The sequence below is a fragment of the Eumetopias jubatus genome, unplaced genomic scaffold (genome assembly GCF_037043125.1).
Source record: "Eumetopias jubatus isolate StellerSeaLion01/CBP00866 unplaced genomic scaffold, mEumJub1_p1.0 scaffold_1, whole genome shotgun sequence".
NCBI lineage: Eukaryota > Metazoa > Chordata > Mammalia > Carnivora > Otariidae > Eumetopias > Eumetopias jubatus.
The window spans coordinates 192440979-192464483 of record NW_028274807.1 but is presented as its reverse complement, the minus strand read 5'-3'; the positions used below and the strand labels follow the sequence as shown (position 1 = coordinate 192464483).

Genomic DNA, 23505 nt, shown 5'->3' with positions numbered 1-23505 from the left:
GAATTTGAAGAATGAAGCCATCATTGGTTCTAAATGAATAAAACTCCTTCCCACCATCTTTTCTTGAAATTTTCGTTTAGATTTTGTATTCTTTCCTTCTATAGCCTGATGACTCCTCGACCACCATAATATTATGAGTGGGGACAATACCCCCTTTTTTTTCATATTGAAAATTGTTTGACCTCTCTCTGGAAGCAACGTGATTTTAAAACTTTCTGAACTCACACACTCGTTCCGGGGTAGAATCTGCATTGGAGTCTTGGGGGGACGTGATAGGTCCCACGAGAAGGGTCATTCGAAATGGAATGCGGGGACTAAGAGTTTTTCTCTGGACAGGATTCACAGAAGGAGCAGGGGGAGGATGGATCTCATTTTTGATGCACAAATCCTGAGACTTGTGGGAATTTGGTTGTTCACACCTAAGGCGGCGGTAGGGGACTGTGTTGCCCACAGTTAAGATGACTGCAAATGAACATCTCCTTCGGATGGGTCTGTTCTCTTCTTTCATTGGTATTTTCAATGAGAAGTATAGTGAATAAAATTTAGTAAAAGTTGGTGTCTTCTTACCAAGATGGTAACGTAGGAAGTTGGCACGTTTTGTTTGGAAAACCTTTAACAGGTCAAATTTTCTCTTGCCCTTAACCAAAATGGTCGTAAAGGTTATCCTATGGTTTGAAGCTTCCAGCCCTTAACTAACATGGCGTCTGGAGCCCGTTAAAAATTAGCCTGCCCTCTTTTATGCCCTTAACCATCATGGCCTCCACGGCGTCTAACACGTGACGACCTGGACTACGGCGCGGGAGAGGGGGTAGGAGGGCCCTTGAAGGGTGCGCGTTCCCGTGGCGGTGCACCGGGTAGGTTTCAGTCAGAGTCACTATGGCGGCCGGCGCTGGCAAGGTAAGGTGAGGCGGCGGCAGCGGCGAGGGAGGCTGGGCCCGTTGTGGCGTCCTGGCTCTAAATCCCCGCAGTTCGTCCGCGGAGAGGTTGGCCGAGGTCGTGGCCAGTCGCGGAGACTGGCGGGGGGCGGGTTGAAGGGGGTGCGGGCTAAGGCGGGCGGGCACCGGCGCCTGACGGCCGTTTGTTTTCATGTTTTCCCCACCAGGTCGGAAAGTTTCCTGCCTTATCGGGCACAGCCTGAGCGTGTCCCACCGGCCGCGAGTGGTGGAGGCTGCGGCGGACCCAGCCCGGGGCCTCCAGGCCTCTCCCCCAATCTCCGGGCCAGCCTCCCTCCCCCACCTCCTCGTCCGCTGGGAGCTGTGGCTGCCGTCCCTGAGATGCGACCCTCGCGGGGGCGACCCTGAAAGAAGGCGGCCGGTGTGCTGAGCAGCAGCCAGGAGCCCAGGCGTTCAGGGACCAACTTCCTGCGGGCCGAGACCCCTGAGCCTCCCGGGGTTGTGCCTCGCTCGGTCCGCACCGGCCTGCAGAGCCAGATCTCCGCCCTGGGCGCGGGGACGCCCGCCAGGTGCCCGGGAGTCCCGACTCGGCCGCTGCCCGCGCCTCTGCCTGTCCCCGCTCCTCGCGCCAAGGACCCCAGCCACTGCCGTCTCGGCTCGTGCCAGGGACCCCGTGCCACCTTCCGGGCGGCCTCCGCGCAGCAGGAGCAATGCAGACTGTCCCGCTGGCAGTCTAGACCCCCTTGCCGCCCCCCTCGCCTCTGCCGTTCCACTCCCCGAGGCCCTCGAAGAGGGGCGGTGGCTGCCCAGAGGTGCTCGGCTACACCTTCCTTCGGCCCGAGAGGACCTCCTGGCCGCACGGAACCGACCCTTCCTTCATGCTGCAGTGCTGCAACGTTTCCGCCACCGAGGGGGAAAAGCGGCCGCGATCCCAAACAAAACACAAGAATTGGTGTGTGACTCATCTGCTTGGATACCTCCAGTCCCCAAACTGTCTTCCAGGAGTTTTCTTGGCCGAAGCTGGCCGATGTTTGAGCCTTTTCTTCCCAGGGAAGAAGATGGACTGAAAGCTGCCCGTTGGGGACTTTGTGCGATCAGGGCGCTGCTGGGTTTTAAAGGAGGTGATGGGGCTTGCGCTGGCTTGTCTTCCCACTCAAGTGAAGAGTTGTTGATGTTCACTGGTTATGCTTAGACAATGCGCAGTTTGTTTTAATTTAAAATTTTGGGGGGGATAGGGGTATAGGCTTGTGAAGGGCAGTCCGGATCCGGTGGAACTCCTCTTTGTACCTTGGTAGGAGAGACACCCCCAGTCTGTCCTCGATGCCGTCAGCCTTGGCCATCTTCACTTGCCGCCCGAACTCGCACCCATTTCAGGAGCGCCATGTCTACCTGGACGAGCCCATTAAAATCGGCCGCTCCGTGGCCCGCTGTCGACCAGCGCAGAATAATGCTACCTTTGATTGCAAAGTGCTGTCAAGGAACCATGCTCTCGTTTGGTTTGATCACAAGACGGGCAAGGTAATGTCACCACGTTATCTAACAATCTTTACTTTTCGTTTCCCTTTGCTCTTTTTGCATAATGTATGCAGGATCCCAGCGTTTGCACCCAGAGGAGACTTTCAGCAAGGCCATGGACCAACTTTTTCTGTGTCTGGTTCTATTGGAGATTAAGTTGAGGTGGTTGAATGGAAAACAGAAGGTATTGTAATTAAATGCCTCGGGAGGGCGATGACATCTTGATAATGTGGTCGTTCCCAGTGAAATCCCAAACCCTAATTCATTTTGGGAAAACTAGATAGTGAAACTTGGCTTCTTGCTTCCAGTCTTTTTAGGAAGGTGAATTTGCCCTTCAGTGCTTGAATAAGCAAGCAGCAGTTCCCAAAGCAATGCTGGGAATCTGTGGCCAGTATTACACTGGGGCTCAGGTGTCTCAGTGGTGAGATGTAGTTAACACAGCTTTTAGTTGAGTTCAGATCACGATCTTTCTAGTAAGGACAGTTGTTTGTGTGAATTTACAGTTTTGAAAGATTTGATACATATTTACACATGAAGGAGTAATTGGCAATTTTCAAAGCCAATTTCATTAAGCATGAACAACTGTAACTTTACATTTTCAGAGTTTTGTTTGCAAGTTGGGTGAACACATATGTATTGCTTTTGAAAATCACTTTTTGATGTTCCCTGCAAGAACTTATTAAAAATACTTAATGCATACTTACAGAGGTGATATTTAAAAATCAGTGTTAGGAAATTAATTTACTTTCTGAAATTATATCCAATTCTATCAAATAATTGCATTACCTAGATGTGATAGGATGAATTTAACACCCTTTATTTTTAAGTGTGATCCTTTTGCATTTTTAAGTTGGCACCCTAATTTACTATACATGTGGGTGCTTATATTTTAAGAATACAAGAAAAAAATTAAATAAGACCCTTTCAATTTTTAAAACTTTATGTGTGTGGAGAATATACTGAAGAACTCATTTTTGTGCTTTTACCTCAGGTTTTCGTTGAGATACTGAATCAGTTCCAACTTAGAGTAAGTTATGTAAGACTAATAGGAATACCTTGGGTTTCACCTCCTGACTTTTTGCTCCCTCTTCCTGAGTTAAATGATTAAGTCTTTTTTTAAAAGAAGAATTTAAGTTTTCAATAGTAGTATTTTGAAATGGAAGAAACCTGAGCCTCAGAAAAAAGAGAGAAAGCAATACTTCTGTTGCTACAGAATTAAGGAATTATTACAGAAATCATTTTTCAAAGAAAGGAGGAAAAGATTGCACTTGCATAATACCTATGCCCTGCTCTGTGTGTAAGATGAGAACTGAAAAATATGTTAATTTTTCTGTGTAACACCAGATGTTCATTTACCTATGGAACAGACCCTTTTTTCTCCCTAGAAACTAAAGTTTGGGTGTCTGAAAGACTTCATAGATTACCCATAGTCATTTACAGTGAGTATTCATAGAACTCTTTCCAGCTATCAAATTCAAACATCAGTTAACTGCTAGTGCCTTAACTCAACCAGCTTTGATCTTTTTGTCTAAGCTAAGGTCCAACTTAATCAAATAACAGGTTTGCTTAAAGTACATAATCTGCAAATGCACCTGCTTTACTTTGGTACCCTACTCAAAGGAGACTCAGATTTTTTTCTTTTACTTATTTAAAAAACAGTGATTATATGAGCAGTGCTTTTCATGGCTATACTAAAACCCCCACAATAGGTTATTTTGAGATGGCTTACGGGTGGATCCATAGTGAGTATTGTATGAATTGAGATGACATGTTAAAATTTTGAATGGATTTGTAATTAGAAAAACTTATCTTTAAAAGATACACAGCTTATTTCTACCATTTTCACTTTTTTCCTGCTCTAGCTAAAAACAGGATGTGAGGCCATTACTTAGGTATAGATATAATTATTGATTATTGCACAACCTAATCTAGTTAAAACAAATAACCTGTCAGATTTGCCATGTCATCAAATTGTTTTAGGAATAAAGTTATTTAAAATTTAGGTTTGAACAGACAGGTTTTTATTGAGCACCTATTATGTGCCAGGTATCCTGAGGCACAATTCCAAAGAAAACCCACAGTTTGACCAAATATCACTTACTGTTTTCTATGTGTGAAATTTCCAGTTTGAGGATTTCTGCTATAATTGTCTCATGACAAATAAGTCATTGAGCCTAATATATATTCCCAGCAAATTCCTTTATACAATAACATAATCCCTTCCTATAAGCATCACCTCAGGCAAGTTTTTATTTTTCAAACATCTCATCTCTAAGCTTTAGTTTTCTGGGGATAATAGTGGTACCTACTATTGTTTTGAGGATTGAGATAATCATGTAAATTACTTAGCACCCTGTTTGTGGCCCTTATTAAGGGCTTAGTCCTTAGGGAGGAGGGTGTTTGAGGTGGGGGGAAGAGCAAACCATCTAGGCAGCTCTTTGCAATTTCTATAGTGCTGTGGAGTCCTAGGAAGGTAATGAGAATTGTTTTTTCTTTCATGTGATGGCATATGTAGAAGTAATCTTAAATTGAAACATATGAAGTTGAAAACTTTGTTCAAATTAGCACTTTCCCTGGGCGGTGGAGAATTGGAGTAATACATACCCTTTGGTTGACTTTTACCTTGTGATTTTTGCATTCTACACTGGCCATTATAGGAGACCCATTAAAAGCTGGAAAAAGTAATAAACACTTGAAACTTTCTGATATTCAAGTAATACATATTCATTGTAGAAAATCTGCAAAACATAGGCACATGGAAATCTAGGTGACACTTTTTTTTTTTTTAAGATTTTTTAAATTTATTTGACAGAGAGAGAGACAGCGAGAGCAGGAACACAAGCAGGGAGAGTGGGAGAGGGAGAAGCAGGCTTCCTGGCGAGCAAGGAGGCCGATGCGGGGCTTGATTCCAGAACCCTGGGATCATGATGTGAGCTGAAGGCAGACACTTAACGACTGAGCCATGCAGGCGCCCCTAGGTGACAATTTTTAATGCTAAGTTTGTGGAGTGTGTTATGGTACCGAAAACCTGCAGGTTGGAGGGTGACAGGTTTGCCATAGAGTGGAATATAATACGTTTTCCCAAATCATCTATTCAGGGGTGTAGCAGTCCGTTATTGCCCTGCTTGGATGCTGACCCTGTGTATCATACTTCACTTCTCTTTGGAGGTCAAGCTCTTCAAATTAGATGGCATATAATAGAATGGTTATTAATCCTTCTTTTGACCAAGGTACCACTGAACAAGCAAATCTACCCATATGGTGGTTACATAGGAGTAGTGAGTGGACTGCCTCCTTCTGATTTGAGTCTCTGTGGACAGGTGATAGTCTAATGGTTGATACAGTAGTCTCTTTCCACTCTCACTATAGTTTACTTAGGAATTAGTTATAAGTGATAGTAGTATTCTACTTCCATTTTCACTTTGTTTACTTAAATTCAATGCATGTTTTTGAGCACCTGTTCTATAATGATCTGTTTTAATGGAGGGCACAGTGGTGAGAGGGAAGAAAACAAGAACTGGTTAGAAATTGTTATTCTTTCTGGGAGCTTATATTTTGGATACAGAGGGTGACTATACACCTTAATAACAGTTGATTGAGAAGGGCGCCTGGGTGGCGCAGTCTGTTAAATGTCTGCCTTTGGCTCTGGTCATGATACCAGGGTCCTGGGATCGAGCCCTGTGTCAGGCTCCCTGCTCAGCAGAGAGTCTGCTTCTGCCTCTTCCCCAGCTCATGCTCTCCCTCACTGTCTCTCTCTCTCTCTCTCAAATAAATAAAATCTTAAAAAAAACAAACAACAGTTGATTGAAATAAAATAGTATTAAGTAAGTTTAAATGGCAAGGGTGATGGTGTTTGAATTAGACTTTACAATAGAAGTGGATAGGTACACCTTAAGAAAAGGTCTTTTTGGGTGGTTTTTGTATGTTTTGGGTGGATGAGAGTAGAATAAAACAGACAAGAGCAGGTAATTTTGAATGAGTTTGACATCTTCCAGTCACTGATGAAATTGATTTTGTTGGATTGGAGTTTTTTGGAGAGTATCTATGTGTGAACATCCATTCTTTGTGACGTTTTTATGTTTGTATCTCTTTTTTATAAGTAGTTGTCAGACTCTGGAAGAGAGGGTGTCTGCCTTATATGTCTGTTTCTTATTTTGTATAAAGCAGATGCTGAGTAGCTTAAGCTGAGGAGATAGTTGTGGAGTGCCTTGATTACCAAGCTCAGAGTATGGACCCATGTACTCTGGGAGGCCAGGGAAAGTTCTTTGCAGGGGACTGACATAGCAGAACCACCATTTAAAAGTGATAGAACAACAGTATGTAGGGAGGCCTTGGAGCAAGGACAAATGGGTAACAGCTTAATTAATACTTGTTGTGCGCTATGTACCATACCCAGTTCTGAATGCTTTACATGCTAATTTAATCCTTAAAGAACTATTTAAGATAGCTGCTTATTTTTCCCATATTAACCTATGAGGAAATTAAGGCACAGAGATATTAGATTAGATTAACTTGCCCGGGTTCACAAAGCTAATAAATGGTAGAGTTGGGATTTGAATGTCGGTATTCCAACTTTTGACTCTTAGAGTCTAGAACCCAAGCTCTTAACTACTCTGCTACTGCAAGGCTTTTAACAGTTTAGATCTGATGTCATATTGTCAGGGCATTGACCATATTCACAGTGGGAATAAAAATGATTAAATGCCAGAAAGTGAAAAAAGATAAGAATATTAACTTGCTCATTAGGACTTTAGCAAAAAGAGAGGTTCTGTAAGTACTGGAGATTTTAGGATGGTTCATGGATAGGTTACAATTTAAGTTAGACCTTACTTAGGACTTTTGTTTTTTTAAATAATTTTTTATTGTTATGTTAATCACCATACATTACATCATTAGTTTTTGATGTAGTGTTCCATGATTCATTGTTTGTGCATAACACCCAGTGCTCCACGCAGAATGTGCCCTCTTTAATACCCATCACCAGGCTAACCCATCCCCCCACCCCCCTCCCCTCTAGAACCCTCAGTTTGTTTTTCAGAGTCCATCATCTCTAATGGTTCGTCTCCCCCTCCGACTTACTCCCCTTCATTCTTCCCCTATCTTCTTCTTCTTTTTTTTTTCTTAACATATATTGCATTATTTGTTTCAGAAGTACAGATCCGTGATTCATCAGTCTTGTACAATTCACAGTGCTCACCATAGCACATACCCTCCCCAATGTCTATCACCCAGCCACCCAATCCCTCCTACCCCCTACCACTCCAGCAACCCTCAGTTTGTTTCCTGAGATTAAGAATTCCTCATATCAGTGAGGTCATATGATACATGTCTTTCTCTGATTGACTTATTTCACTCAGCATAACACCCTCCAGTTCCATCCACGTCGTTGCAAATGGCAAGATCTCATTCCTTTTGATGGCTGCATAATATTCCACTGTGTATATATACCACATCTTCTTTATCCATTCATCTGTCGATGGACATCTTGGCTCTTTCCACAGTTTGGCTATTGTGGACATTGCTGCTATAAACATTGGGGTGCACGTACCCCTTCGGATCCCTACATTTGTATCTTTGGGGTAAATACCCAGTAGTGCAATTGCTGGATCGTATGGTAGCTCTATTTTCAACTGTTTGAGGAACCTCCATACTGTTTTCCAGAGTGTACTTAGGACGTTTAAAATAAGGCAGATGTAAATAGTCAGTCAGGGGAAGGAGTTTTGGGTGGGAAGAATTGCTGAAGTAAGGGTATGAAAGCAGGAATGATATGTCACATTGCAAGGAAGCCATTGCAAAGGAAGAATCTTCAGAATTTGTCAATCAAGATAGTTTCTTTTTTTTCTTCCCATATCTAAACATGACAGCAAAGATCCTGGCCTCAGCTTTTGGGACAATGGCAGATTATTGATTTTATTTGTTTGTGTATTGTTTTACCAATTTTTTTTGTTGATAGAAGTAAAAATGTCATTAAGAGGTGCTGGTTTTTGTGAGAAAGTAATATAATTGACAAATGTTATGTTTAAGGCACATTGATGTAAACATGTTCAGAAGGCCAGGTTGTATATCCAAAGCACACTTTCATTTCGTACTTTTCACAATAGTGGAAAATTAATGAAATCTTACCTATTCAAGTTAAAAATGTGGATGGTGTATATACTTAAAGCTTTTTTTTTTTCCCCTGCCTAGATATTTGACTTTTCTCCTTAGGTTGAATTTACTCTTTGCCTTCTCAGGCTCCTATTTGGTTTTCTCAAGTGGTATTTATGTTAGAGCTTAGTATCTATTCTCTTCGGTAAATAGGGAGGAGAGTGTCTGTCATTTAGACTTTTAAGTGAAAAGACTGTGAGATTGGTTCTTAATGTGTTGTCAGTTACTTGAATCAAGAAAAATGATGGCACTTGTTAGCTATGGAAACGTTCTAAGGACTCTTCCTGTGCATGTTTCTCTCATTGCCACTATAAGTAAATGAACAGTTTACGTCTGCCCCAAAATCTTGGTTATTGCCCCATTAATTTTTAACATGATGTACAAACCCCTTCAAAATCTCTTATTTCCCTTTTTTCCAGCTCCATCTTCTATTACTTTTTTTTCCTTTACTCCAAACTGTGCAGTAGCTGTGTGACAGTGCTCTCTGTTCCTAGAACAAGTGCCTTTTTTGCTGTTTTGTCTTCCAGAATGACCTTTCCCCTTCATCCCTTGAGGCCCAGTTTCAATGTGAAACCTTCCCTAACTCCCACTGACTAAAGAATTAATTGCTTCTTCCTTTATACCCCCATAGAACTTTGTATATAATTTCATTATGGGACAGACAACAAAATAACTATAATGCAAATGTGCTTGCCCTGCCAGATGTGAGCTCTTGAGAACTAGAGGATAGGCACTACATAAATGTTTGAATGAGTGAAATGTGAACAATGGAGCCGTCTGTACTTCTGCAAACCCTGAGGAAGGTCAAAGGGCAGAAGGTCATTTGAGTTAGTCCTTAATTTGAGATCATGGACTCAATTACCAATAGATAGTCTTTGTAAAAATCATTACTTATTGAGAATTTGCAGTGTGCATGACAGTTTGCTAAGCATTTTGGGACTGTAGATTTATCTTGTGTTTAGTGACATTAATTTTGAGCTCTTACATATATATCCATTCTCATGCAAAATAATACTTTTATTTTAAGGGTTTTATAGTCAGAGTGCTTTCTTATTTCACTTGATCTGTATAACACTCTTAGGAAGTAGGTAGAGCAGCTACAGGCTGGATACCTTTTATCCAAAAGGAGTTGGATGTTTAGAGGTTATTTGTACAAGGTCATCTATTAATAACTATGGGAGTTGGGACCAAAATCTAGATTTTTTTCCCCCTTGAAATGAAAGCCAACTATTAGACATTTATTCTAAGCTATCTTATTATGGACTGAACAATTACTATAATGAAAATCTGTCTTTTGCTCTCTTGAAAGATAATCTAAGCTATTATTTTCTGGGTGCATAACTAAAATGCTTGTCATATGACAGGCTTCCAAAGACTGCAAGAACCTGAGTTAATTATTTCTCTGAGTCAACTAGCATTTTTTAAAACATACGTCTGATATTTCCAGCAATAAATATATTTTTTCTTAGGCTTGCATTCAGGCAACTGATTCAGATTTGGGTGTTTATGCAAATGAATGAAACAGCCTTGGAAAAACTTGCCTCCCCTGTAAATTTTTTTATTCTTTAAAGAGAATACCTGTGGGGCACCTGGGCTGCACAGTTGGTTAAGCCTCCAGCTCTTGGTTTCAGCTCAGGTTTTGTCTCAGGTCCTGATCTCCGGGTCGTGAGATCAAGCCCCTGATGGAGCCCTACATTGGGCTCCGAACTTGGTGTCGAGTCCGCTTGTCCCTCTCCTTCCCCTCTGCTACTCCTCCTGTGTGCTCGCTCTCTCTCTCTCTCGAATGAATAAATAAAATATTTTTTAAAAATATAAAGAGAATAGCAGATAGGTATAATGACAGAAGTTTAAAAAGTTTATGTAGGCACTTGAAAACATGGAAGTTTTTGGTGATTGGTAATGTATCCTTTGTCAAATACAATTTGGGTTAGATTTGAATTTAAAGATATAAGAAACGTTGTTTTCTTATTTATTTGAATTAAGGATTTGTCAACACTTGCAGGCTTATAGTTTTATCTCTATTTATAACTACTGACTTGTTCTAGCTGTGGGTCCAGCAGAAATGAATTTCCAATATGGACTTTTAAGCTGTTATTTCTTATTTTTTACTTATACAAATAGCAGGAATACATTCTCAAAAATTCAAGCAATAGGAATTATATAGAGAATAAGAGCATATATATGGTCTGAACACAGATACCTCTCTTCCTCTTCCCCTATTCCAGAAGTGACTGTTGTTATTAATTTGGTATGTAATTTTCCCAGAACTCTTTCTGTGGATTTACTTACTGGGTATGTAGATACAGAAACAGTTTTTTGTTGTTACTTTTTTTCATAAGTGATTGGATCATAATTTAAAATGTACTTTTTAGCTGATGATATCAAGTGAATTGTGGTAAGCTTTTCTGAAATATGTTAATATGCTCTGAGTTCTGACCAGCATCAAGACTGCTGTAAAATTATCTCATTTAATCCTCACAACAAACTTTTGAAGTGTTTAGATAGTGTTATTGTCCTGTTTACAGATAAGATAAGAAGACTGAGGTTCAGAGAGGTGAAGGAATTTCAGGGTAACAAAGATAGATAGTGGTGGAGTCAGGATTCAAATTTCAGTCATCTAATTGCAGAATGCACACTTTTGGTCTCTCTTTTTTGCTACCTCAGCACTCTTAGTCATTATTAATCTCATCACCAACCTGTTAGTGAAAAGTATATCAGAAGAAAAAATGCATTGAAATAAAAACCTTATTGTCTATTAACTCTAAGATATTTTAGAGGTTTTTTTTTTAATTTTTGGAAGATTTTATTTATTTATTTGATGGAGAGAGAGGGAGAGAGAGACAGCGAGAGCAGGAACACAAGCAGGGGGAGTGGTAGAGGGAGAAGCAGGCTCCCCACTGAGCAGGGAGCCCGATGCGGGGCTTGATCCCAGGACCCCGGGATCATGACCCGAGCCGGAGGCAGACGCTTAACGACTGAGCCACCAAGGCGCCCCGCCCCTATTTTAGAGTTTTAATTGAAGATTAGTTCCTCAAACAGTATTTATTAATCACTTAACATTTTACAGGTTGAATAAAAACACCTCTTTACATGAAAAGATATTGGAGTATCACTGTTCAGATATTATATGGAAAAAGATATTTTTTTCTAAGTTTAGTATGTTTGGAGGTTCTGTTTTAAGTAGAATGTGTGTATATATAAATATACGTATGACCCCCCCATACATAAAATCTAATGTAGAAAAAATGACTTTTGTTTTTTAATTGTTTATTGAAATACTAACTATATTATTAGATGCTAGTTATAAAATTCCTTACATTTCAAAAATTTGGGGATAGAAAATAAGATCATGCTGTATGTTACCAGTATATCTATGGTAGTTATGCTTGTAGAAGAGACAAAATTTGTAGTTCTGAATTGTTTCAGTTTGCTTGGTGAAAAGGAATGTTATAGAGTTACTGTATAACCCAGCAGTTTTACTCCTAGATATATACCCAAGAGAAATGAAAGCATATGTCCGTACAAAAACTTAGATGTTTTAATGTTCATAGTAGCATTATTCATAATAATAAAAAAGTGGAAAGAACCATCAACTAATGAATGGGTAAATAAATTGTGGTATACCATATAATGGAATATTATTCAGCATTAAAAAGGAATTAAGTACTTATACATACTACAACGTGGATGAACCTTGGAAACACTATGCTAAGTGAAAGAAGCCAGACACAAAAGGCCACATGTTGTATAATTCTGTTCGTCTGTTTGTGTGAAATGTGTAGGATAAGCAAATCCATAGAAAGAAAGTAGATTAGTGGTTTCCAGGGTTTGGGAGTAACAGAGTGTTATGGTTAACTTTATATGACAATTTGGCTAGGCCATAGTAGCCGATTTTTGGTCAAATGCCAGTTTAGATGTTGCTCTGAAGGTATTTTTAAAAATGTGATTAACATTGGGGTGCCTGGGTGGCTCATTCGGTTATGCGTCTGCCTTTGGCTCAGGTCATGATGTCAGGGTCCTGGGATCAAGCCCCATGTCAGGCTCCCTGCTCAGTGGGGAGTCTGCTTCTCCCTTTTCCTCTAGCCCTACCCCCCGCTTGTGCTCTGTCTCTGCCTCTCTCTCGAATAAATAAAATCTTTAAATAAAATATAATAAAATGTGATTAACATTTAAATCAGTAGACATTGAATAAAGCAGATTACCCTTCAGAATGTGGGTGGGCCTCATTCAGTTAGTTGAAGCCCTTAAGAGAAAAAACTGAGGTTCCTCTGAAGAAATTCTGTCTTTATAGAACCATCATACTCAAGACTACAAGAGCAGTTCTTGCCTGAGTCTCTAGCCTGCTGGTCTGCCCTGCAGATTTCAGACCTGACAGTCTACACAGTCATGTGAACCAATTCCTTAAAATAAATCTCTCTCTTTATATATACACACATCCTGTTGGTCCTGCTTCTCTGAAGAACCCTGACTAATAGAGGGAGTGACTGGTAAATAGGTATGGTTTTTTTTTTTTTTTCAGGTGATGAAAATGTTATAAAATTGATTGTGGTGATGGTTGCACCACTCTGAAATGTATACTTTAAATTAGTGAACTGTGTGGCATGTCAATTATATCTCACAAAAGCTCTTCTAAAAAAAAGAATGTTAGATGGAGTAATAGCTTAGTGAAAGCAGATTAGGGTGTAGGAAGTAGAAGAGTGCGGAACAACTGTTCAAATGTGGGTGAGATTAGCAGAGCCACTTTTGAAGTACCTGTAGCTTAATATTTGTCACTACGTCTTTTTTTTTTTTCTTTAGAGAGAGAGAGAGAGAGAGAGAGAGCATGAGAGGGGAGAGGGTCAGAGGGAGAAGCAGACTCCCTGCTGAGCAGGGAGCCCGATGCGGGACTCCATCCCGGGACTCCGGGATCATGACCTGAGCCGAAGGCAGTCACTTAACCAACTGAGCCACCCAGGTGCCCCTAGTAGTGACAAATATTCTTAGTACCTTATTGGTTAGATGTTCTAAAAAATTTAGTAGATGGAGAGTGTGTTTCCAATATTGAAATGTTTGTTAATAGGCACAATTTTGATATTACTAAGAAGCTGTAGTGCCAAGGTCTTAATGTGGGAGTTGGGAAATGTTGGAAAGATAGAGTTGAAAAGCCCCAATCTGAACCTGGGGAGTTTAAGGTAATAATTTTATTCACCAGTGAATCTTTTTCTTTTTAATTGAAGTATAGTTGACACACAATGTTACATTAATTTCAGGTGTACAACATAGTAATTGTACCACTCTATGTATTATGTTATGCTCACCACAAGTGTAGCTACCATCTGTCACCATACAATGCTATTATAGTACTGTTGACTATGTTCCCTCTGCTGTGTCTTTTATCCACATGACTTCTTCATTCCATAACTGGAAGTCTGTATCTCCCACTCCTCTTTACCCATTTTGCCCATCCCTCCACACTCCTCCTGTCTGGCAGCCATCAGTTTGTTCTCTGTATTTATGGGACTGTTTCTGCTTTTTGTTTATTTGTTTATTCATTTGTTTCGTTTTTTAGATTCCACATGTAAGTGAAATCATATAGTATTTGTTTTTCTCTGTCTGGCTTATTTCACTTAGCATAATACCCTCAAGGTCTGTCCATGTTGTCACAGATGGCAAAAGCTCATTCTTTTTTTTATGGCTGGGTAATATTCCACTGTGTGTGTGTGTATGTGTGTGTATGTATGTATGTGTGTATATATGTACACATATATACACACTACATCTTCTTTATCCATTCATCTGTCAGTGGACACTTGGATTGCTTCTGTATCTTAGTTGTTATAAATAATGCTGTAATTAACATGGGGGAGTGTCACCAGTGAATCTTTTGGGTATGTAGGCACATAGGGGGTAGTAAAATATGAGAATGAATAATGTTTTCTTGACTAGAAAAAAGTGTTCACTTAAATTATAGTTGAACTTAAACTTGGGCCATTATGCATTCCTACTCTTTAACAAGTATCTGAGTGTCACATGCTTGCATTGTGGTATAATGCCCAGTAGGTAGTACTGAAAAATAGAATTATAACACAAATAAGTCCAACAATAGAAGTATCCATGAATCATTGTTTCAAAGTAGCTAAGGGAGTGATATATTCCTTCCCCCAGGATTGGGGGCAGAAAATGTGGAAGGAAGGAAGAGGGCTTCACAGAGAAAGTTGTTTTTAAAAAACACTGCTGTTTGAAGAGTGAGTAGGGTTTTGCTAGCTGCATAGAAAAAGAGCAGAGCATTCCAGGGGTGCCTAGCTGGCTCATTTTGTGGAGCGTGGGACTCTTGGTCTTGGGGGGTAAGTTGGAGCCCCACGTTGGGTATAGAGATTACTTAAAAATAAAATCTTTTTAAAAGTGGGGGGCAGGGCATTCCAGCCCAAGGGAACAGTATGTATTTGAGGCAGAAGAGCCTAAAAGAGAATGGTGTATTGTGGGAAATGCAAACCCAAAGTTAATGGAGTTGGGGAGGGGAAAATAGAATTATCAAGTCTTTGGGGTAGTTGAGCACCGCTGGCAAGAGGGGCTAGGGGAGGCAGTGTGGTTAAAGGTTAAAGATTCTGGAGCTGGACTACCTGAGTTGGAATCCTGGCTCCATTGCTTGCCAGATGTGTGACCTTAGGGAATCTCTGTGCTTCACTTTCCCCCATATGTGAAAGTAGGCTAATAGTGGAATTCACCTCATAGAACTATTGTAGAGATTTAATGAGAATTCATGTAAAGCAGTTAGCAGAATGCCTGGCATAGAATGAGCACTCAATAACTTGTCGCTGTTGTAATTTTTCTTTATTTTAGTTGGTGTGTTTGCACAATAAGACCTGTATGCCTTTTTTCCGTAAGTGGGCTTTTTCATTGTTAAATAGTTTTCTCCTTTGAATGTCTGTCTTTAGAGTCTCCTGAAGTAACTAAATTATTTGAAACCTTGGAACTCCTTTTAATGTGTTAAAGAAATAGTGTGATATAATAAAAAAACAAATATTCGGTCTTCGTCCCAGCTTGTTGGTGTACTCCTCCTAAAACTCTTGCAATCTGTGGAGTGATGAATGTCTTTTGTATGCTGATAAGATGACTGGAGGCTGGGGGGATCCTAGTAGCTTCAGGATGGGGGGGCTGGTCACCAGAAAGACCAAATGATCAGAGGATTGGACCTTTCAGCCCTGTTTAACAATCTCCAGGAAAGGGGGTATGGCTGCAGATTGATCTCTATAAAAACTCTTAGCTATTGAAATTCAGGGACCTTTGGGTTTGGTGAACAATATGAGGTGCTAGGAGGGTGGTTCACCGGGAGAGGGCATGGAAGTGCCTTCCCCCAGACCTTGCCCTGTGCATCTCTTCCATTTGGCTGTTCCTGAGTTGTATCCTCTATAATAAACCAGTAATAGTAAGTAAAGCACTTTCCTGAGTTCTTCGAGTCATTTTAGTGAGTTTAGTGAGGTGTGAATTAGGAATCCTCTGAATTTATAGCTAGTTGGTTGGAAGTATCAGTGACAACTTGGGACTTTTGACTGGCATCTCAAGTGGGTGCAGTCTTGTTGGACTGAGCCCTTAACTTGTGGAATCTGACATTAATTCCAGGTAAATAGTGTAAGAATGGAATTGAAGGACATCCAACTTGTATTGGAGAGTTAGAGAAGTGATATTAGAAGACACCATGCAGGGGCGCCTGGGTGGCTCAGTCGTTAAGTGTCTGCCTTTGGCTCAGGTCATGATTCCAGGGTTCTGGGATCGAGCCCCGCATTGGTTCTGTGCTTGGCGGGAAGCCTGCTTCTCCCTCTCCCACCCCTGCTGCTTGTGTTCCTTCTCTTGCTGTGTCTCTCTCTGTCAAATAAATAAAAAATCTTAAAAAAAAAAAAAAGACACCATGCATTTAATGTCAGAATTGTTGTGTATAAAAATAGTTCAAATAGGGGTGCCTGGGTGGCTCAGTTGGTTAAGCATCTGCCTTTGGCTTAGGTTATAATTCTGGAGTCCTGGGATTGAGACCCATGTTGGGCTCCCTGCTCAGCTGGGAGCCTGCTTCTCCCTCTCCCTCTGATGCTCCCCCTGCTTGTGCTCTCTTGCTCTCTTTCTCTGTCAAATAAATAAATATTTTTAAAAAATAGTTCAAGAAGTCTTATAATTAATATCCATTATCCAATACCACCAACTTTGTAGAGTTTCCCTGTTAATAACAATAAAAATCAGTAGCATACTTGGTTTGCCTTACTTGAAGATTTGAAATGAAAGGAGCTGAGTAATATGATGAGAATCTAGTCAGTCATCAGGGAGTATGTAAAAGAGCACATGTCCTCTATTAGGCAATGTGGGACATAATAAAGGATTAAGATGTTACTTCAGTCTTCAAAGAGGTTAGAGTTTAATTTGGAAGCCAAAACTAACTTCCATAAACAATTAGGAAAGAACCTGCCTCCTTAGTGCAGTAGGCAGCGCGCGTCAGTCTCACAATTAGGAAAGAATTAAGTTCTAAATGGAATTAAGAGCTCTATGTGATTAAGGTAGGGAAGGCTTGTTTAGGAAGGGGGACTTGAACAAGATCTTAAAGATTTAAGGTAAAGCATAACATGTCCTGGATGCATAAAGGTCTACATAAAAAGGCATAAGCTCAGAAAGATAGTCAGGAGACAGTTGTATTTTTTTTTTTAAGATTTTATTTATTTATTTATTTGTCAGAGAGAGAGAGCAATATTAGGGTGATTGGAAAGTGGTGAAGATTGAATTTATAGGTGTAGTGAATAGGCAAGATTTAAAGGTTCCAAGGTATGAGTTCTTATTTTCAAGATTGTTTCTCTCTTGGCACATGAAAAAATTGTGCTGTGTGCATCATTTTAAGGTGTATTTCTTTTGTCAGTCATTTTAAATTCTGGAATACATTCATTTAAATACCATTTCTGATTATGCCAGAAGTATAGATTTAATATTTTGAATGAACAATGAAGGAAGTTAAAAAGATAACGATGAAAAAAATAATGCATGTGAATGTCAAAGTCAGAGGCTGGTGTAAAGTGATAGACCCTATATCAGACTTCCAGTAGAAATATGTTTTAAAGCATAAAACTTATGTGGAATTACTAGTCTTGCCATTTTAAAGATTTTAAAAAGAGAATGGGGGGAGGGGCAAGAGGGAGAGGGAGTTGGAAAGAATCTCAAGCAGACTCTGTGCTGAGTTCGGAGCCCAACGTAGGGCTCCATCTCACAACCCTGAGATCATGACTTGAACCAAAACAAGAGTACTTTAAGCCTACTGAGCCAGGCACCCCTTGCCATTTTAAATTGATACTCTAAGCTGAGTTTTGGTTCATAGTTACCAGTTGTGTGGAGGTGGTTTTCAGAAAAGCATCAGTCAAGTTTATTGGCACTGTACTTGGTTTTAATAATTCTTCCCTCACTAGTGACCTGATTTGAGAATTGTATCAAAATTTTATCCTTTGTTTTAGCTGCAGCTATTTTGAAAGCTGATATAACGATAGGTAAACTGTTAATGTGTGAGAAAGTAATTAAAAAGCACTTTCAAATATCAGGTGTTATAAAAACTAGTAAATATTCCTTCCTACTTTTACTAATTTTTATTTATTACTGCATTGTCACTGTAGCGGTATGGAGGCTTAGGTGTGCTAGTAAATTATAAATTTTGAGAATTATTTTCTGAAATGAGTGTTTTGTTATAGGCCTGCTGATTAACTGTTACATTCTATGCTTCATATATAAAGTAATTCTGATATTTAAGTGCTGCTTCCAAAATATTATTCCCCTGAAACAAAATATTTGTAGTGTTGGTATCTGAATGTTGGGGCTGGAGAAAAACTCTTCAAGTTTTTAAGTTCAGTTACTTTTAAAAAGACTTGCTAGAAGAGAGTTCTCTTTCATTTTTCTGGAATCAAATGTTATAGCTCCAGTTTTATGACTATATAATACTCTGATAGTAGCAGTTAATTCTGTTATCCAACTCATTTAAACTGCCAGCTGTCTTTTGCTTTTGAATTTTGAATTTTCTGGTTGTGTGCAGAGTTGGGCTGGTTATATCTGATTTATGTAAGACCCTAATAAGCACTACAATGTTTATGTGTGTTTTACATTGTTACTTATATTTTCCATTTTCTGTTACTGTCACATGCAAGCTTGCATTAATTCAGACTTTGTGGTTTTTATCTGTTGGCTATTTTATTTTTTTATTTTATTAATGATTTTTTAAAAAATACTTTAATCTGTACGCCCATTGCAGGGCTTGAACTCACAACCCCAAGACCCAAGCGTCGCATGCTCCAAAGACAGGCGCCCCTCTGTTGACTATTTTATTTTTACTTTTTTAAGATTTTATTTACTTAGAGAGAGCACAAGCCGGGGTGGTGGGGGGGGAGGGAGAAGTAGACTCCCAGCTGAGCAGGGAGCTGGATGGGATGTGGACTTGATCCCAGGACCCTGGGATCATGACCTGAGCCCAAGGCAGATGCTTAACCAACTGAGCCACCCAGGCACCCCTAAAATATGGATATGTTTGGTTAAATTCTTGTTATTCTAAGTCAGAATTATTAAGTGAAGGTTTAATGCTTTTCTTCATGTAATTTTACTGAATGCCACAATTCTCACTGATTTATCCCTTTTCTTAATATTTTGAACGTTGATCATGTTTATCACAAAACTTAGCCCTTGATTATGTATTATTCTGGGTTAGCTCTTTAATTATTATTTAGTTTACAGTCTCCTTAAAAGTAAGTGTAACAGCCTATCCTGCCTTATAACAATATAGATGCCCCATACAATATAGGTGCAGTGCCTAGTATTTAGTAGGTAGTTAAAAAATTTATTGCCAACACTTTCTCCAAAGGAATTATAGAAGTACTAACTTAAGAAATTTGTCTTTTATTTTTTTAAGCCTCTTAGAGTACGGAGTATCTTTATGACCTTGGGGTAGGGAAGGGCATAAAGAATTCACAAAAATGCACATTGGAGTAAAAGATTGATAAATTCAAATATGTTAGAATTATTTTTTTCATTAAAATGAGAAAAGTGAAGAAGAAAAACAACTAGGGGAAGATACTTGTAAAACATATGACTTGCAAAGGATTAGTGTCCAGAATATAGAAAGGATTTGTTCAAATTAATAAAAAATGCAACCCAAGGGCAAAAAAATGGCTAAAAGACACAAAATAGAATTTCACAGAAGAAGAAAGAAGAATGACCAATAAACTAACACCAGATGTTCAACATAACTAGGGAACTGTAAACTTAAACCTTCAGATACCGTTTATGCTCACCTAAAAAGTTGAATAGGGGCCACTGGGTGGCTCAGTCAGTTAAGCATCTGACTCTTAAATTTCGGCTCAGGTCATGATCTCAGGGTTGTGAGATGGAGCCCTAAGTCGGGCTCTGTCTGTTGGGCATGGAGCCTGCTTAAGATCCTCTCTCTCCCTCTGCCCCTGCCCACCCCTTGCTCATGCAGGCTTTCCCTCTCTCTCTCTCAGAAAATAAATAAATAAAATAAAACAAAAAAATGTTGAGTAATATTGGGGTGCCTGGCTGGCACAGTCAGTAGGGCAAGAGACTCTTGATCTCAGGGTCCTGAGTTAGAGCTCCACGTTGTATGTAGAGATAACTGGAAAAAAAAAAAAAACACACACCTTAAAAAATTGGATAATATCAAGTGTAGATGACACTGTAGAGCAATAGGAACTCACGTGCTCTGTTGTTGATTTGATGAGTTACAGTGATTGATTTTTGAATATTAAACCAACTTTACATTCCTGGGATAAACTCCACTTGATTATACTGTATTTTTTTTAATATACTGCTAGATTTGATTTGCTTATATTTTGTCAAGGATTTTTGCATATGTGTTTGTGGAGGATTAGTTTTAAATGCTTGGTAGAATTCACTAATGAAGCCATTTAGGTCTGTTTGTATTTTATTTATTTATCTTTGTGTGGAAAGTTGTTTTTTTTTAAATTTTTTTTTTTAAAGATTTTATTTATTTGACAGAGAGAGACAACAGCGAGAGAGGGAACACAAGCAGGGGGAGTGGAAGAGGGAAAAGCAGGCTTCCCGCTGAGCAGGGGAGCCTGATGCGGGGCTCGATTCCAGGACCCCTGGGATCATGACTTGAGCCAAAGGCAGACGCTTAACCAACTGAGCCACCCAGGCGCCCCTGTGTGGAAAGTTTTAAACTATCAGTTGAGTTTCTTGATAATCGGGACTTTTCAAGTTACTTATTTCTTCTAGAGTTAACTTTGGTAGTTTGTATCTTTCAAGAAATTTGCCTATTTCATCTAAGTTTTTGGGTTTATTGGCATAAAATTATTCATAACATTACCTTATTATTCTTTTTTTATCGTTTTTTAAAAGATCTATTTACTTATTTGAGAGAGAGAGATCACACGAGCAGGGGGAGGGGCAGAGGGAGAGAGGGAATCCTTAAACACACTCCCTACTGAGCATGGAGCCGGATGTGGGGCTTGATCTCCGGACCCTGAGATTATGACCTGAGCCCAAATCAAGAGTCGGACGCTTAACCAACTGAGCCACCCAGGCACCCCTTATTATCCTTTCAATGTCTATAGAATCTTTAGTGATATCACCTCTCTCATTCCTGGTATTGGTAATTTGTGTCTTTTCTCTCTCTCTCTTTTTTTTTTTTTATCACTTTGGCCAGAAGTTTATCAGCTTTATTGATCTTCTTAAATAGTACGTTATTTTAAATGGAGCTTTCTCAGTTATTTTTGTTTTCTATTTCATGGATTTCTGATCTTACCTTTATTATGTTTCTTTTTTTTTAAGATTTTATTTATTTGAGAGAAAGAGAGCATGGGGGGTGGGGCATGGGCAGAGAGAGAAGGAGAAGCAGACTTCCTGATGAGCAAGGAGCCTGATGTGGAGCTCGATCCCAGGACCCTAGGATCATGACCTGAGCCAAAGGCAGATACTTAACTGACTGAGCTACCCAGGCACCCCTATTATGTGCTTCTTTCTGCCTGTTATGGGTTTAATTTCCTCTTCTGTTTTCTTCTTTCTTTCTTTTTAAAGATTTTATTTTTTTGAGAGAGAGCGAGCAAGAGAGAGCATGAGCGGGGGGAGGAAGAGGGAGAAACAGACTCCCCTGCTGAGCAGGGAGCCCGGTGTGGGGCTCGATACTAGGACCTTTGGGATCATGACCTGAGCTGAAGGCAGACACTTAATTGAGCCACCCAGGCGCCCCCCCCATCCGTTTTCCACTTTCTTAAATTGGAAGCTTAGATCATTGATTTAAAACCTTTCTTTTTTTTAAAAGATTTATTTACTTACTTTTGTTAAGTAATCTCTACACCAAACATGGGACTTGAACCACGACCTCAAGATCAAGGGTCACATGCTCCATCAACTGAGCCAGCCGGGCACCCCAAGACCTCTCTTTTTTAATGAAAGCATGTAATGCTCTATAACCATTTTGATAAAAAAGTTGACATTGTTAATATGCTAAACTGTGTATACCTAAGGAGACAGCAGTTCTTCACCTCAGTGTATACTCTAGAAAAATGTTTTTATATCTGCATCAGGAGACATGTTCAAGCAGTTTTTAGTTGTCTTTTCCATAATAGCAAAAAACTGGCAGTAATCCACATGTCCCTCAACAAGAATATATAAATAAATACTTCTGTTAATTTATATCATGGAATATGGTACGGGAATGAACATGAATAAACAATAGCTGTGTATATCAATGCAGATGAATCTCAGAAATGTTGAATGAAAAAAGCAAGTTGCAAAGGAGTACTTAGACTATGATGCCAGTTAAAATAAAACTTAGAAATCATGATACTTATATATATATATGTTACTTCATGCATAGTAATAGAATAATAAACTATTTCTTTGAGAGGGAAGCAGAGAATGAATACAAAAATAGCTAAATTTTACATAATATATGCTGGAAAGTGTTTTAAATACTTTACAAATATATATTTAATTTTCATAATTAAATGAGTACCTGCTATGTGAAGCAGGCACTATTATTGTTCTCATTTATGAATAAAGGAGCTTATAAATAAGAGTGCAGAAAATCTTAACTACTCTAAATCACTCTGCTAATAAGAGGTAAATCCTGTAATCAGACCCAGGCAGTCTGGCTCCAAAGTCTGCACTCTTAACCATTAAGCCATACTGCTTGCCCTTATGGCAGGGGCAGGGGTCTTCTCAGGCTGGCTGCTAGGTACTTAGAAGTTTATTTTAATACTCTTTAGTTCTTATTCCTATGTTTCTGTTTATTTTTGTATGTATGATACTTCATTAAAATTTTAAAAGAGGGCGCCTGGGTGGCTCAGTTGTTACGCGTCTGCCTTCGGCTCAGGTCATGATCCCAGGGTGCTGGGATCGAGCCCCATGAGCCCCACGTCCAGCTCCCTGCTCGGCGGGAGACCTGCTTCTCCCTCTCTCACTCCCCCTGCTTGTGTTCCTGCTCTCGCTGTCTGTCAAATAAATAAATAAAATCTTTAAAAATAAATAAAATTTTAAAAGAAAAGTAACAGGTCAAGCTAACTGAAAAGGAATGTAAGAAACATAATCCCCTAAGCCATATCCTAAATGGAAGTTTAGGAATTCAGTATTATTAATTTTCTTTAACATATGTCCTAGATACTAATAGATCTTAAAATATTAAAAAATCAGATAGATGATGTATTATTAATGTTTTATATCTTGACATGGGTGGTAGTTATAAGGGTGTGTTCACTTAGTGGTGATTCATCAAGCTATACACCTTTGATTAGTTCACTTCTTTGTAGGCATTCCATACTTCAGTAAACTCTTTATAATAAAAATGTCAGTTAAGATTTTTTAAATTCCAGAGATTTCCTATTGCAGGTACATTATGTATGTCTTTGTTGGGATGATCGTAAGGGGATTTTAAGATGAGTTATAAAGTAAAAGGACTTACTTTTTGAGATTCTACTTCATTGAAGAG

At 39.5% G+C, this 23505-nt stretch overlaps 1 protein-coding gene across 21 annotated transcripts in view; it reads left to right on the top strand.

Moving 5' to 3' along the window:
• The first annotated feature begins 815 nt into the window (after positions 1–815).
• Positions 816–23505, top strand: part of SLMAP (sarcolemma associated protein) — a 194871-nt gene continuing 172181 nt past the window's right edge. For all 21 annotated transcript variants that reach the window (XM_088027937.1, XM_028110396.2, XM_028110391.2 and 18 more), the window contains exons 1-2: positions 816–897; positions 1103–2411. In XM_088027937.1, coding sequence (XP_087884063.1) covers positions 2214–2411 — 198 coding nt within the window. In that variant the 5' untranslated portion in view covers positions 816–897; positions 1103–2213. The remainder of the gene's footprint in view (positions 898–1102; positions 2412–23505) is intronic.